At 40.2% G+C, this 17,178-nt stretch overlaps 2 protein-coding genes across 3 annotated transcripts in view; one reads left to right on the top strand and one right to left on the bottom strand.

Annotated features, from left to right (window-relative positions):
* Positions 1–17,178, bottom strand: part of CtBP (C-terminal binding protein) — a 381,638-nt gene that overhangs the window by 177,407 nt on the left and 187,053 nt on the right. For both annotated transcript variants that reach the window (XM_067151426.2, XM_067151427.2), the window contains exon 2: positions 4,838–5,192. In XM_067151426.2, coding sequence (XP_067007527.1) covers positions 4,838–5,035 — 198 coding nt within the window. In that variant the 5' untranslated portion in view covers positions 5,036–5,192. The remainder of the gene's footprint in view (positions 1–4,837; positions 5,193–17,178) is intronic.
* Positions 12,420–13,302, top strand: LOC137501480 (craniofacial development protein 2-like; the record flags this gene model as incomplete). Its single annotated transcript, XM_068228512.1, has 1 exon — positions 12,420–13,302. A coding segment is annotated over exon 1 (843 nt), but the record flags the coding sequence as incomplete, so codon positions are not given.

The raw sequence follows: 17,178 nt of genomic DNA, 5'->3' as shown, positions 1-17,178 counted from the left end.
CAGCTGTATTTATATGTAAGTGTGCTGTCTCCAATTGGTTTGCGCCGTGCAGTCCGACATCTGATTGACTATCTGAAAGCACAACCTCCGATTGGGTCATGCCGAGCAGCCTGACGTTTGGTTGGGTCTCTGAATCGAAACGTCTGGAAGAAGCGAGAGGAGTGAACCACGGCATAATAGCCCGGAAGATTTTTATTATTTTGACACCGGCCATGAAAGCCCTCATGCTTTAATTATAAGTTACTGTCTTGAAGGCGACAGTCTCTATTTGGAGGACGTTAAGTTTGACGTACAGGTCTGATCAGTCAGAGAAAACAAAAAGGAGACACGCACGCACATGCACACACACACACATATCTGTTACACACAATTATATTTTGAGAATAAATGGCAACAGTTCCCTAATTGTTGTCAATTTACAGTCTCTAGTATTCACACAACAGAAAGTCTAGCTCACTGGTATTACCTGGGACGGGCGATAATCGTGATTGACAGACCTCACTTTCACTACGCTTCGCATACTCAATCGCTTCACACCACAGCTCCATGCAGACAGGTTGAAACACAAGTGTATTAATTAGCAACCACGACGACTGACCCTTTACAAAGAAAAGGATTTATTGTGTCCTTCTATTCAATACATTATGTAACCTTCTGTAGATGGAGTAATTCTGATCAAACATGTTTCAGCTCATTTTTGAGCCATCTTCAATGAAAATGTTAAAAACGACATCATTAATGTTAAAAGAATGTCGTTAATAATCACACGGTGGGAAAGAATACACAAAAACATATGCAACATGATGAAGTCTCTTGGCTCAACTCAAGGCAAGTCCGGTAGCTCACATAATCAATAGAGTAAATTCAATTAACTCATACACAACATGACTGTTCCACACGGTAAACTATTGAACAATGACAACTAAACAGCGGTCACATAACAATCACTACAATACTCCCTACATCAACGACACGTCGCCATAAGACATATCTATATTGGTATGGAGTAAAAGGGAGAGAGAACAATTAAAACTACTCCGACGTTACGTGAACTGTTCCACACACAGTCACCACCTTTATACACATACACACAGTAATCAGTGCACCACGGCATCAGACACACTGCACTCCACAATGGTACACACACAGTACTCCCAACACAATACTGTTGACACTCACTACAGTAGGACACCCACCACACCAACCCCAACACTACTGCCCAACTCCCCTAACCTGACTGTTTGCAGCGAGCCTCTTCTATATCTCCAGTGATGAAGTTCCAGACTGTTGGGAGACTGCTAGAAGATCCATAAGAAACAACAAAAAGAAAGCAACAGAGGGGAGGGAATGTCACTATGCCCTCCGACTGGGAGCTCCCGTCTGACACTCTAGTTCCTTCAAGGAAATACCGAAGGGGTCTACAGACAGAGGGCTGGTTCGTAAAATTATGGATGCTATTGTTCTTACTGTCAAATATATATTGAACTACTGTCTTAAAACCAGCCCCCTTCCATTTCCCTCCAAACACGCAGTAACCAAGAAACATGATCCTGAACTACCTTCTGATTACCGCGCATCTTTATTCTCCTGGCACCTTCTAAAGCTTCTGAATGACTTTTTACAAGCAAGTAATGCACTATTTAAACCACCAGTATCTCCTCGACCCTCTATACTCATGCCATAAGAATTGGTAGAGTACTGCAACAGCATTCCTTAAAGTAAGAGAAAATGTCATACTCACTATGGAGCAATGACAGATGACTGTAGTAACGCTGTAGGACCTGAGTGGTGCTTTGACATAATACAGTCAGCATAATGGAATCTTACTCATCCGACTTCTTAACCAAGTTTTTGTTACATCTTATTATGTTTTTAAGTCTGCCAAAACTAATTTATGAATGAAGTGAATTATCAGACATGGTATAAAACATAAATGATCACTTGAAACAACTAAGCGAATAAGCATGAAGGGTTCTCATAAACCCATCAAAAATGCAAGTAATCACTGTCAGCTCTTGGGAGCCCCTATGCATGATCAACAGAACATTTATTCCACTTCTGCTAATAAACGATAAAATCATCCTCTACAGTATAGTAGCGAGAAGCCTTAACATGACGTATGACAAACTCTCAATTGGGCAAACATATCAAAGGTATGTCAGAAGGTTTTTCCTTCATTTCATCCATTAAAAAGAAACAAAGATGCTTTACCACGAGACAAAAAAACGTTCAGACATTAACCCTTCCTGCCCCTGTCTATTGTGGCATAATCCTTGTTGATGTCATTAAGAAACTGGCAGGCTTTGAACTGGTGCCTCAGATTCATTTTTAACTTGAGTTTTGATATGCATGCAACTCCTTTCTGTCAAAAACTTAACCGGTCAAAACCTGATAAAAATGTAAATATCACATACTTGTATTAATACACAAAAATCCTGCATAGCGACTAGCCTAGAACATTTCACTTTCCTCCTTTCATAACTCTAACATTCAAACCAGCTCTATCTTTGCTATACCTGTTCATGGTCTTTGTATGTATAACAACTCTTTTAGTGCGAATGGTTCCAGACTTAGGAATTCAGTATTAACGGTTAAGGACACTAACTAAATTAAAAAGATCTTGCCAAGTGTGTGTGTGTGTGTGTGTGTGTGTGTGTGTGTGTGTGTGTGTGTGTGTGATTACTCAATATTCATACTGGTCAATGTACAGTGCACTATTTAAATTAGTATATTCATGCCCGAGTATAATAAAACTGTCAGAGAATAAGTTAACCTATTTGTAGAAATCAGTTATAAAATGAGATGCTTTGATATGGTGAAGTGTAAGGGACAGCCAAGTGCCCTAATTTTGCCACTTGAAAGAAGTCACAGTAAACAAATTTTTTTTTAAATTAACACTTTAGCGTCAACGTGTACATTTGCTTTTTTTGTGGTAAACAGCTGAAATGTGACATTCATCTTTCAGGTTGTTGTGGCCTACGGATGTTCGTAACTTCATTCATAGACGATAATCAAAGACATAATTTGTGTTCAAAGTCGCTATTTTTGTGCCCCCCCCCCATTGGGGTGACATATGGTTATTAGGTTGACTCTGCAACAGAGAAAGCCTTTTTACTTTTGTTGTTGTGGAACACTGTGCTGTGTGTTGTGAGCTGTTGGCTTACGTGCATTTCAACGAGTTCCTTGTAATTTACAGTTTTGTGACAAGAATTTAATTCATGTTATGTGTTTCTGTGTTGAGTAAGCCATGATTACCGATAGAGAGATAGAAGAACAACTTGAAAAGGGTTCGAGTATTGAATCAAGAGATGTTGACATTTAGGATTTGCAATGTGATGGCACCTTTTCCAAGTCAGAATTCGACAATAGTTTGTGTAGCGAGGACACTAGCAAAGATTCTGGTGCTGCATCAGGGGATGATTCAACCAACTCACCAGCCAGTGACAATTACAGAGGAATATTCTCAGCTTTGCAGAAACATTTTTTATTCACATGTAGCCCCCGTTTACAATTTCATCTGAGTGCTAAATCTCAACCAGTATGTAAGAATAAAGCAATAACAGACTCCAATCCACATTATTTTCCTTGCCATTAATAATTGAATTCTGATGGTTGTGTATGTCACTCCATCCCCATATGGGGTGACAAATGTCCGAGAAATTCCACTGTCTGTTGCGCAATGCACAGGGTGCTGACAAGGGAATGGGCACTGCGCTGCACTCTATGAACACCTTACGTGAACAAGCAATGCAATACAACAGCGAATGGTAGCGCTAGTTTCGCGCGGAAGCCTGAAGTTGAGAGGCCTGGACACACTACCGTGTCACCCCACGAGGGGTAACATACTATATTTTGTATGAGGGGCCGTCACCCCACATGGGGTGACATCGTCTTCAATGTGTAAATAAATAAACCTCCTTAATTCCTCAACAATGACCACATTATGCAACACAAGAGAGCAAAAGAATATACAGCATCAGAATATTCAGTTTTCATTTTAAAGCCACCAATTGGAACAGAACTTCCAACCACACGACGAAAAGCGCCTACAGTCACTCAAAGCAACTTATCAGAGACTAATCTTCAGCCACTGAAGCAACATAACTTTCAAAACATTTGAAGTTTTGTGATCATTGGCTTCAAATAGGGAGAAACAATTAAGAGCTCGGGAGGTTTGGGAGCAACACAAAAAGCAGGAGTCTCCTATCTAAATAGGGAGAGTCGACAGATACGTAAATGATGTATTTTGGTCTTCCAGAAAATGACTGGGCTTCTGTTGTACTACACATTACAGATGTCAATAACCATACAGTCACTGGTAAAGAGATGTATGGTATTTTACTTCAGGAAAAATACAATTTAAATACTGATTTACAAAGGACCTCGTTTAACGTGGTTTGTCATCCCGCCACATTTTTTCTTAGATTTAATTGGTACTTCTTCAAGATTATATATTGTATCACAGAGAACTCTGATAAATCAAAAAAACATCATAAGGCCTGATAACATATAACAGTTCTGTGTACCAGAAGAACAATGAACATAAACGATTTTTAATAACCTCACTAACACTGTAACAAAGAAAATTCCCTGCATCAAGGTCAAATAGGAGGACATTAACTGGTGTAATACCTTTCACCTGTTCAGATATATCAACAATTAGCCTGACCAACGAACAAGCCATCAGGAACAGGAACTACAAATGACAAAACAGAAAAGAGAGAGAAAATCTCGTTTCGCAGAAACAATAGCAACTGTTCGACGTTCTGTACCATGATCAGATTGGCAAGTCAGCAGGATTGCAGAATTTCCCCTTTCTGATTAAAATAAAACTCACCTTTTCGTGTATTTCAGACGTGGACTGGGCATCACAGAATGCTACTGTAGCTACATCTTTAAGAATCGGCATTTCTATAGAACAATCCCTGCCATCGAGTAATGCAACCAGAGGTCTAGTTTGCATGGGACCATTTGAAATTGGACCGCGCATGTTATCCATGCGAGGGCGTTTCGACAACATCTTCCGTTTGTCCATCGGTGCGGCCTCTCACAAAAAAAAAAAAATTGAGTAGTTTATATACGAAGGGAGAAACCGTCTCACTGTATCACACTCAAACTGTTAACGTAATTTAGCCACCTCACGTCACGTCACACTCCCCCACACGCCCAACACTTCATCCCGGCGCAGCCACCTGCAACAAAAGAACATTTCAATTAGCATCAGCAACAATAAAAAAATAAAACAGACATTACTGAGTAGAATAATTTCCTGCAAAATAAAACTTAAAAACATAATTCTGTTATCCTACAATCACCAAACAAAAGTCCTAAGGAAAAGGCTCCAGGAAACCAACAATAAAAACTATAGCTTCAGAACATTTTAAACCTGCTTCCATTCAGGCAAACAGCAACAGTTAAAGACTTGATATCAACAAAATCAAAGTACATGAACTTACAGATCAAAACCTCATACAACATAGTGATCATGAAAACAAACAAATCTAGTTACTGCACCACCAAGCGAGTTGGTTACATCGTTTGGTGGGTCATGAAGCTGTGAGCTTGCATTCGGGAGATAGTGGGTTCGAAACCCACCATCGGCATCCCTGAAAATGGATTAACGTGGTTTCCCATTTCCAAGCTATAGCTTAATCATACCTGCCAACTTTTAGAAATCAAAATTTTTTAATTCTTGGATTTCATCACATACGTTGCACCATGGTCTAGGTGAAAAATAGGACAGAATATAAGGCATACATATCTACAGTTACAATGCGAACTGACCATTAAATTTAAAATCTTAAGCTAAGAAAACATACAAACTGTTACAAGAAAATGCACCAATCATTCTCATTAATGACACATACATACGAATAATATTTATGTCACACAGAGACACGCAACAAAATGCATAATAGTTCCCTTTATTAGACTGTAAAATGAACGAAATTTAATTTTATAAGTACCTCTGAACACTTGAAGATAACGTTTGTTATGTTTTTTGGCCATAACATGAAGAGAAAATAACAGAATCTGTCACAGACACAACTTCCTGAAATACATGCAACTCATTAAAATTATGAAGTAAGAATGAACACAAATGCACAGAAATACGTGAAACTACCGCATACAAAAGAGATTAATGTGTCTCATCCATTATTAAAATACGACTTTGACAGAGGAGAAAAGCACAGAACCGCAAGAAAAACAACTTCAACGGAACTACGCGCAGAAACGATTTTAACAGTGCGCGACCACGCAATAATAAACTTATTCTTTCGTCTCGATTAACTGAGTGGCTAGCGAGCACTTCCGTTCCGAACCCCCAGCCGTAAAGCACACGATACGCGAAAGCGACGGACGATACAATCGCGAAATAAAGTATAAATAAATACACTTAAAAATGGGGTTGCATAAATTACACAAGCACATAAAAATGTATCCTTTATCCTAAGGGAAGATTATTGACCATACTGGAGGTTATATTTGTCAAACATAGGAAGAAGTAAGAATAAATCGGAAAATAGGAAGACGAGTTAAAAAAAAAACGGAATGTTTCCGGGTGAATCGGAGGGGTTGGCAGGAATGCTTAATTGAAGCCACCGTCGCTTTCTTCACAGTCATAGTCCTGCCCTATCCCACCGTTGCCGTAAGACCTGATTATACCTGTGCGATGTAAAACAAATGGCAAAAAAAAGTTTCTGCACTCTCCAGAAAAATTAACGATTCAAAGAACTAAAAACTGTGTATTAGGCTATATATACTTCTTCTCTTCCTCTTCCATTCCCTTTTCCAGATTCTCTCTGGGTAGGGTAGCGTACCGAAGCCCACCTTACTCGATCTTTCTAGCATTTCTCTTCTAGTGTTGTATCGCTATCAACTCCTCTATCTGCAACACAGTCCACAGCACAGCTCCTCCATCTCGTTCTAGGCCGTCCCCTAGGCCTCTTTCCCGTCTGTGTATCCGTGAATGTTCTCTTTGGTATTCTCTCTCCTGGCATTCTCATCATGTGTCCAAACCATTTTAGCATTGCTATATCAATCTCTTCTTGAAGTTTACACACTCCCACGCTTCTCCATATTTCCTCATTCCGTATTCAATCTCGTCTTGTCTTTCCCTGTATGCTCCTCAAGAACCTCATTTCAGCTGCTTGTATCTGTCTTTGGTTCCGCTTAGTCAACGTCCAGGCTGCTGAAGCATAGGTCAGTATAGGTTTACTGTATAATAGGACAAGTATAAAACCTTCTTGCACTTCATTGGCACATCTTTGTTCCATACAATGTTCCTCGCACACTGGTAGAAACTTGCAGACTGCTGTATTCTTTAAATCAATTTCTCCATCCAAATTTCCATTTTGTGATATCACGCTGATCAAATATTTAAAATTTGTCACTACTTCAAGAGGTTCATTACCTATTTTTATCACTCCCCTGGATATTCTGTTACCTCTTGTCATGATCAAAGTCTTGCTTTTTGTAGTACTTATCTTCATTCCAAAATTTCGTATCTCCTCATTCCATAAATCAACTTGTGTCTGTACTTCCTCTTCATTATCTCCCCTAACTACAATGTCATCAGCAAAGAGAGACTTTACTTGCTTGAGCATCATCTTCTCCTTGATATTATGTAGTATGCTATCCATGATAACAATGAAGAGTGAGGGAGACATTATATACTATCACTGAAAATATTTTAATGTGAGCAAATTTCTCCAGAGATGACAACAAGAACTCCCACAGCCCAGTTTCTCCAACTCTGTGTTAAATTTTACTTAACAGATGTTAACCAACAACTTTTATTTATTTAACACTTCGGTTAAAAGTGCCCTGTTTCACAAACACATTTCCAACATTTGTTATGAAACAATTGTTAAAAACAAATTAACACATTTCCGTGGGATTTCTGAACGCGTTTGGCAGTGAGCATCTTTCGTTTCTTAACATAAAGCGTTCCTAGCGGTATGCTGGAATAGTACTTTGTCACACATGGTTGATATTATTATAGGTTATGATTAGCAGAGACTACTAAGACGTAAACATGTGTAGAAAGAGGCAACATAAGCGTTATTATGATGAATGCTGGACAAATGATGTTACAAATTTTAATTTGAAATTATGCGAGTATGCTTGAAAAATGAAAGAATGGACTGCTATATCACAGTGATGCCTAGGCCATCTATGACAGTTCATGGCGGAGCTGTCGAGGATCCAACCAGCCTTCGGGCTGAGGACTAAACATACTGTACATACATCACGGCATTCAATATTATTCTTACATGAATGCAATCTAAGGCTCCTACATCACCGGGTAAATGTGATAACTGATATGTTTTGAATGATTTTCGGGCATTTTTTTACTGCGGGGAAAATGATGTAATGTCTTGTTAATGCTGCAATGGCAGCAGGAATTCTTTGCAGAATTCTACACGCTCTTGTCTTCCACTCGTGAACATAGCCGCCTATAATTACATTGAAAGTGTCTCAAGCATAATATCTAGCAAAGAGGCCAGACCCTGCGGTCAACCGATTTCAACAAGCTTCAATGTACCTGTTGGGGGACAACACAACAGTACCTCGGGTTTAGGTCAATATACTTTCGTTTTCGAAAAAGATGAGGTCAAATGTCATGACACAGGATCCGCTTCGGACAAAGTGGAGGTGATAGAACACTAAAAAGCGAACAAATTATACAAATTATAATTATACAAATTATACTTCAACCTAATAATTTCTGAACAATTGATGAATCCCCGATTCCAATGCAACGCATATATACTTGGGAGTTACATCACAATCAAACCGAGTGATGGTCTAGTGGTCACTGTAATTGTCTGCGAACCTCGTCGACGAGAGTTCGAGTCTCGTCACCAGGAGCGCCGATATGGGAGGGAGGGGGGCGGGGGCAGTCGAACTCCGACATTTGAGGAAATATTCCATTTTCATTCGCATTTTAGCCGGCTGAAACAAGGAATTATAGGAATTTTGTTTAATGTGTACAAGCCCTGATCAGCGATTTTTTCCCTTTATTTTCGTTAATTACTAACAAAATTATTAGTAGAAATACAAAATGTCGTTCGTCCCGGCTAACCGATCTGTATAGCGCCAAAGCAAGTAGTGGAGACTTTGCACGTGCTATGTGGAAGGGTATCAGGAATATGTATGTATATATATATATATTATATATATGTGCATGTATGTATGTATGTATTTCTTTCTTTCTGCCAAGGTCATGGACACAGGTATGATTCATCCGCTTGCCGCGTGCATTCGTCAGCCTGGCAGTCTCTTTAGTGTCTGTTTCTTAGTGTGTACTGTCCGACTCGTTGGCTGAATGGTCGGGTCGGAGATTTGAATCGCTTCTGATTAATTCTTCTGGCTCCGGGACTGGGGGTTTGTGTGTCTGTCCCAACACTCTCCTCCTCATATCCAGACAACATACCACACTACTAACCACCACAGAAACACGCAATAGTGATTACATCCCTACATATAGGGTTGGCGTCAGAACGGGCATCTGGCCGTAAAACAGGGCTAAATTCACATGTGCGACGCAGTTCGTACCCGCAATCCCACAGGTGTGGCAAAAAGCGGTAGCAAAAAAAGAAGTTTTTTTAGCGCGTTCTCAAATACTAATTGATTTTAATTGTATAATCACTCTGTACTTCTATTTAACTGTAATGAATGCGTAATACCGTTCCTTTGGTGAAAGTTTTATTGTGTAGTATTGAATCAAAATCTTTAAAAACAATTATTACTACACTTAAGTTGGGAAACTGTCAACCTTTACCTCTCTGTCTAAATTCGCTCAGAGAACATTTAAAAAAACTTACAATTTTGTAGCTTGTTTCTTCGACTATATCCCACTATATCCCGTCCGCTATATCCCACAAACCAGGGTACTGTTCGTTGTCCGTATATTTTTTTGCCCCCGCACTTTTAATTCCCAATTACCGCTACTGCCCGTCGCAGCTACAATTCTTGTACAAAATAAATTAATATTTGAGGAAACGTGAAGATAAAAATAAGAACAAAAATATTACGCAAATTGCAGTACACTTAATTTTCTGCCTGTAATTAATATTGGCCTAAACGTTCCCATAGTTACTGCTGGATCTCTCTCTCTCTCTCTCTGCATATATATATATATATATTTATTAGAGGTAGAGAAGAAGTTCACTGCAGGTTGCCTAATATTTTTATTCGCATTTCCACCTTCACGTTCCCTCAAATAATTATTTAATGTGTATAAAAAGATATAGCTACGGCGGGACTCGAACTCACGTCGTCCCGATTCGTAGACAAGTACGGTGACTACTCTGCCACCGCTCCGCTTGACTGTGGTGCAGTATATATGTGTTGCATTGGAATATGTGGATTCATCAATTTTTCGGAAATTACTAGAACATGTTTAAGTAAAATGTGAACGCCTTGTAGCGTTCTACCACCTCCACTTGGTCCGAAGCGGATCCTGCCTCGACGTTTGTCCTCATTTTTTTCGAAAACGAAACCCTCATACACGAGTAACTGATGAAGTGTCCCACAAGGAGGTACATTAATTATTATTCTTAATCTGCTTAAACCTCCAGGGCTCGGCTGGCTTTTCCCTCGGACTCAGCGAGGGATCCTGCCTTTACCGCCTCAAGGACAGTGTCCTGGAGCGTGAGACTTGGGTCGGGGATAAAACTGGGGTGGAGGACCAGTACCTCACCCAGGCAGCCTCATCTGCTGTGCTGAATAGGGGCCTTGTAGGGGGATGGGAAGATCGGTAAGGACAGACAAAGAAGAGGGAATAAAGCGGATGTGGCCTTAAGTTAGGTACGATCCCGGCATTTGCCTGGAGAAGTGAAAACCGCGGAAATCCACTTCGAGGATGGCTGAGGTGGGAATCGAACCCACCTCTACTCAGCTGACCTCCCGAGGATGAGTGGATCACATTCCAGCCGTCATACCACTTTTCAAATTTTGTGGCAGAGCCGGGAAACGAACCCGGGCCTCCAGGGATGGCAGCTAATCATGCTAACGACTATACCACAGAAGCGGACGGTACATTAATTAGCTCGTTGAAATCGATTGGACGCAGGGTCTGGCCTCTCCTTATAAAAACTGTAAGCTACTGCTGCACTGGAGACGCTGATAAGTTTCAATCTGTTGGAAACTATTTTCAATTTCTTCTAGTACCTTGTTCATTACGGCTTTGGTAGTTAGATATCTTTGTGGAAAGCTTTCTTCTGATAACTCTAAAAACTCGTTTCTTCTTAATATGGGTCGTCCTATGCCCTCTTCAGTTTATAGCCTTCACACAGCAGTGAAGCTTGAAACCTACTTCTTCTACATGCTTCCATTTTGAAAATTTAGCAGCTGTTAAGAGGTTTAACACAGGGCTGCTGCCATATTAATTTAACACAAGTATTTACAATTTGTTAGAGGTAACAATTCTTGATGGGACGGCCATATTATTAAATTATGTGTTAAGTCTCCTTAACAGCAGCGAATGCAATGGCGCATGGCTTTTAGTGCCGGAAGTGTCCGAGGACAAGTTCGGCTCGCCAGATGCAGGCCTCATGATTTGACACCAATAGGCGACCTGCTCGTCATGAGGAGGATGAAATGATGAAAACGTTACATACACCCAGCCCCCGTGCCAGCGAAATTAACTAATTATGGTTAAAATTCCCAACCCTGCCGGGAATCGAGCCCGGGACTCCTGTGACCAAAGGCCAGCACGCTAACCATTTAGCCATGGAGCCGGACTTAACAACAGTGTTAACAAATAACATTCGTTGAAGAAACTGGGCCCAAGTAAAATTTCACCACTTTATAGTCATTGCAGTTGTGAAATCGGCTATGTCGACTATACTGTCGAAGAAATACTGACCTGTAGCACATATCTTTAACGATGAGTATTCCTTAGTATAACTAGTACAGTACTGAACCTCAAAAGACGTAACGTTACTGGCCTAAGTTCCAAGCTGAAATATTTCACATAGCGGCTTTCACACATACAATGAAGAAGTGTAATATTACAGGTCACAATGAATGGCTTCACCTACTTCCTCCTCCAACACGGCATTGCTATTTACATTTAAAGCTTCCACTATTTACAGGGTTGTTGAAAGCATCGTTATGTTTAACATATTCAGTGGCATCACTTTTTAATATTGCAGGGAACACAATGTCAAATCTGGTTCTACATTCAGCTGTAAAGATTCAAGCAATTCCTCTCACATTCTGAGAAATGAACGGTTAACATCCGAAGTTGCCATGTAAAAAGTCTACATAATGAATCTCAGTTCTATTTTCCCTTTCATCCATGTTCATCTTCGCACGCATTACCGTACTCTACCCAGTGGAAGGTTGGGTTTACAACCCCAGCGGGAAACTGGGTCAGTGAGCCAACAGGAGTGGAGGACAGTGGAAGGCAACGGGAAACCACCACTGTAATTTTCCCAAGAAAACCCCATGGCTTTGCTCAATTCAAAATATTCCGGAGTTTCAAGTTCCCCAGTCGGATCTCCGGGGGGAACTACGTTGAGAGAAGCCTCAAGAAATGTGCGATGCTGCAAGGAACAGTACTGTTTAGGAACTTGGAATGTAAGATCCATGTATCAAGGAAAGCTGGATATAGTCAAACGAGAAATGAAGAGACTGGGCATCGATATACTGGGAATAAGCGAAGTGAGATGGATTGGTATTGGTGAATTTGCTACAGATGAGTGCATGGTATACTATTCTGGACATGAAAACCAAAAGAAAAATGGAGTTGCCCTCATAGTTAGCAACAGGGTGCGTAAAACTATAATGGGGTGCAATTTTAAAACTGATAGAATGATGTCTGTACGTTTTCAAGGCCAACCTTTTAACATCACAGTCATACAAATTTACGCACCAACCACTGAAGCTGAAGAGGAAGATATTGACCAGTTTTATGAAGACTTACGAGAATTGCTACAGTTAACACCAAAGAAGGATGTCGTCTTCATTATTGGCGACTGGAATGCCAAAGTAGGAAATCAAACTGTAGATGGAGTAACGGGAAAATTTGGCCTTGGCACAACAAATGAAGCTGGACAGAGACTCCTAGAATTCTGTCAAGACAACTCACTGGTCATTACCAACACACTGTTTCAATTGCCCAAACGACGCCTATACACCTGGACCTCGCCAGATGGTAAATGTCGGAATCAGATCGACTACATACTCTGTAGTCAAAGGTGGAGGAGTGCTGTACAGTCATCCAAAACAAGGCCTGGGGCTGATTGTGGATCAGATCACGAGCTCTTAATTTCCAAATTCCGGCTCAAATTAAAGAGGATTGACAGAGCTAAACCATCAAGCAGATATGACCTAAATAGCATACCTCTTGAATATACAGTAGAGGTTAGAAACAGATTTAATGGATTAGATTTAAGAGATAGAGTCCCAGAAGAGTTATGGTCAGAAGTACGTTGTGTTGTTAAGGAGACAGCGGAAAAGCATATTCCCAAGAAAAAGAACAAGAAGAAGGCCACATGGTTATCGGGTGAAGCACTACAAATAGCAGAAGAAAGAAGGAATGCAAAAATCAAAGGGGAAAGATCGAAAATGTCTAAATTAAATGCAGAGTTTCAGAAACTAGCTAGAAGAGATAAGAATGCCTTTTTGAATGAACAGTGCAAGGAAGTTGAGGAAAATAACAGACTGGGTAAGACAAGAGATCTTTACATAAGAATTGGAGACATCAGAGGGAAATTCCAGGCTAAGATTGGAATGATAAAAGATAAAAATGGAAAAGATCTTACTGAAGCAGAGGAGATTAAAGAAAGGTGGAGGGAATATGTAGGCAATTTGTATAGGAAAGATGGGAATACTCCTGATGATGAAGTTACTCTGTTGTCAGAGCCAGAACCAGATATCTTAGAAAGTGAGGTCAAGTGGGCCCTAGAGAGTATTGCAAACAATAAGGCAAGTGGTTATGATGGAATCCCTGCAGAACTGTTCAAAATCCTACGAGAGGATGCTGTGAAAGTGCTACATTCAATATGTCAGCAAATATGGAAAACCCAGCAGTGGCCAAAAGATTGGAAAAACTCAGTGTTCATCCCAATTCCAAAGAAGGGCAGCGCTAAAGAATGTTCAAACTACCGAACAATCGCACTTATATCGCATGCTAGTAAGGTTATGCTCAAGATCCTGCAAAATAGGCTTCGGCAGTATGTAGATCGAGAACTACCTGAAGAACAAGCCGGTTTCCGCAAAGGCAGAGGAACCAGAGATCAAATTGCTAATATTCGCTGGATTATGGAGAAAGCAAGAGAATTCCAGAAAGACCTATACTTATGCTTTATTGACTATGCTCAAACCTTTGACTGTGTCGACCACAATAAATTGTGGCAAGTACTCAAGACTATGGGAGTACCAGATCATCTTATTTGCCTTATGAGAAATCTCTACTCTGATCAGAAAGCTACGGTGAGAACCCTATATGGAACAACTGAATGGGTCAAGATTGAGAAAGGTGTACGTCAAGGCTGCATATTGTCACCTTACTTATTCAACTTATATGCAGAGTATGTGATGAGGAATGCCAAATTAGATGAAACAGAAACTGGAGCTAAAATTGGTGGGATACATATAAATAACCTTAGATATGCTGATGACACCACCCTGTTGGCAGAAAGTGAAGAACAACTTAAGTATCTACTAATGAAGGTGAAAGAAGAAAGTGCAAAAGCTGGACTAAGGTTGAATGTCAAGAAAACAAAGATCATGGCAACTAAACCTATCACCTCCTGGCATATAAATGGTGAAACAATGGAGGTTGTTCCTAGTTTCATCTACTTGGGCTCCAAAATAACTGCTGATGGCGATTGCAGCCATGAAATTAAGAGACGCTTGCTCCTTGGGAGGAAGGCAATGGCCAACCTTGATAACGTTTTCAAGAGTAGAGACGTAACTTTAAGAACGAAGATTCGTATAGTGAAGGCTATGGTCTTCCCAGTAGCAATGTACGGAAGCGAAACCTGGACAGTAAGAAAGGCTGAGCGCCGAAGAATAGATGCATTTGAACTATGGTGTTGGAGAAAACTCCTTAGAGTTCCGTGGACTGCGACGAGATCTAATAAGTCCATATTACAGGAAATCAACCCAGGCTGTTCACTGGAAGGTCAAATACTCAGGCAAAAACTAAAGTACTTCGGTCATATCATGAGAAAACATGATTCACTGGAAAAGACCTTAATGCTGGGGAAGACTGATGGTAACAGGAGAAGAGGGCGACAACGGATGAGGTGGATTGATGACATCAAGGAAGCCACGGCTCTCAATTTAGAAAGACTTCGGAAAATTGTATACGACAGGAAGAAATGGCGCACTTTGGTCTATGGGGTCACGGAGAGTCGAAAGCGACTAAACGACTAACAACAACAACAACAACAACAACAACTCTATAATGATATTATTGCAATAATGCTCTCTTTACAATTCAGGTATTTTATTCGCCCATTGAAAACGCCACTTTTTTAAAAAAAATCTTGAGTTTTATGGGAAATAGTCAACGCGCTTTTTACCATTCAATTCCTGATCATATTCTGAGAATGCCGATGTAATAAACATATTTTAGACAAAAATGTTGATAGCGCCCTTTTTTAACACACCATCGATATATTGGTCGTCGTATAGAGAGAAGTTGGCTAAATTTGCTATAGATGAGGTATCGCTAAGACCAATGCCGCTGTAACATAGTCCGAATGTACATGGATATGAGGCTTATGACAAAATTAAGGATAACATACTCCCTAAGTCATTACAGTATAAGAAAATCCCCGCAATACCTTTTATTCCATCTAGCAATAACATTCAACCTGCAGTTTTAAATATAGGCTATGAATTCTGAAACTGTCAAAAGCCTCTCGAATAGTCAGTTCTTTAGGTTCAACACAATTCTGGAAAATATGAAGTTTGGTTCAAGTGAAACTCTGTTGTAGGGTTGCCAAATGGCTGATATTTTACCGGCTGGGCCGGAAATGTAACACTGATTTTGCTCGAGGATTGTTGAGACAGCTACGGGAAATTTACTACCACTTACTGCACAACGGAAAAAGTCTGAAAATGCAACATGAATATAATCTCAGGTTTTATACTGACGGGGATCCTCTCTGCGAGGAAACTGATCTACTGAATGAAGTAAGACCTTCACTCGTTCAAGATAAAGAGCTGAGAAGTGGGGTACGTAATTCCAAGAGAAATATGCATCTGATGTGCAAGAAAAGAAAACAATGGTTCAAGAAGACTTCGTTATTCTAGACAGTGAGTTGATGCTTTCGTTGACGAGTTTTCAGTGTCAATCATTAATTATGGACCAATGACAGAAATCATTTGCATTATTAGTTCAACGCCCAACTGTGTACAAGAGAAAATTTTAATACATTTCCGAGCACGGAAGCTTCTCGAGGTTCTCCCCCCGCCCCATTTTCCCCAATTTCTACGTCGCACAGACACATGAATGTCAGGACAGGGCCAAGTCTGGAAAGTAAACGACTGGCAAGTAAGGTTTGTTTGATGTGAAAAGGGGAAACCACGGAAATTCTACTTCACGGCTACTAGAAGTGAGATCTGAACCCACTATCTCCCGAATGCAAGCTCATAACATAACCAAAATCACGTAGCCAACTCGCTTAGTTTCAATGCAACCTTCAGTTCTAAACGGCTTATATCTCTAAAATCTCTTTGTCACGTTCTGCTACATTTCAAGGACCAAATTAAATCCATTCTTCCTGTGTTTTGACGGGTTTAAATGATAGCTGATGGTAGTAGTCCTAGTAAAGAAATGTTAAAAACTGAGATGATTATCATTTCAATCGATTCAATCGATCACTACTGATCTGCATTTAGGGCAGTCGCCCAGATGGCAGATTCCATATCTGTTGTTTTCCTAGCCTTTTCTTAAATGATTTTTTTTTGTAAGGAAATTTACTGGACATCTCCCTTTGCGAGTTATTCCAATCCCCTTCCTATGAACGAATATATGCCCCGATTTATCCTCTTGAATTTCAGCTTCATCTACATATTGTGATCTTTCCTACTTTTACAGACGCCACTCAAAATTATTCATCTACTAATGTCTTTCCATACCACATCTACACCGACAGCTCGGAACATACCACTTAGTCGACCGGCTCGTCTCCTTTCGCCCCAGTCTTC

This window comes from Anabrus simplex, chromosome 7 (genome assembly GCF_040414725.1).
Source record: "Anabrus simplex isolate iqAnaSimp1 chromosome 7, ASM4041472v1, whole genome shotgun sequence".
Lineage (NCBI taxonomy): Eukaryota > Metazoa > Arthropoda > Insecta > Orthoptera > Tettigoniidae > Anabrus > Anabrus simplex.
The sequence above is the reverse complement of the archived record's forward strand: the minus strand, read 5'-3'. Positions and strand labels throughout refer to the sequence as shown.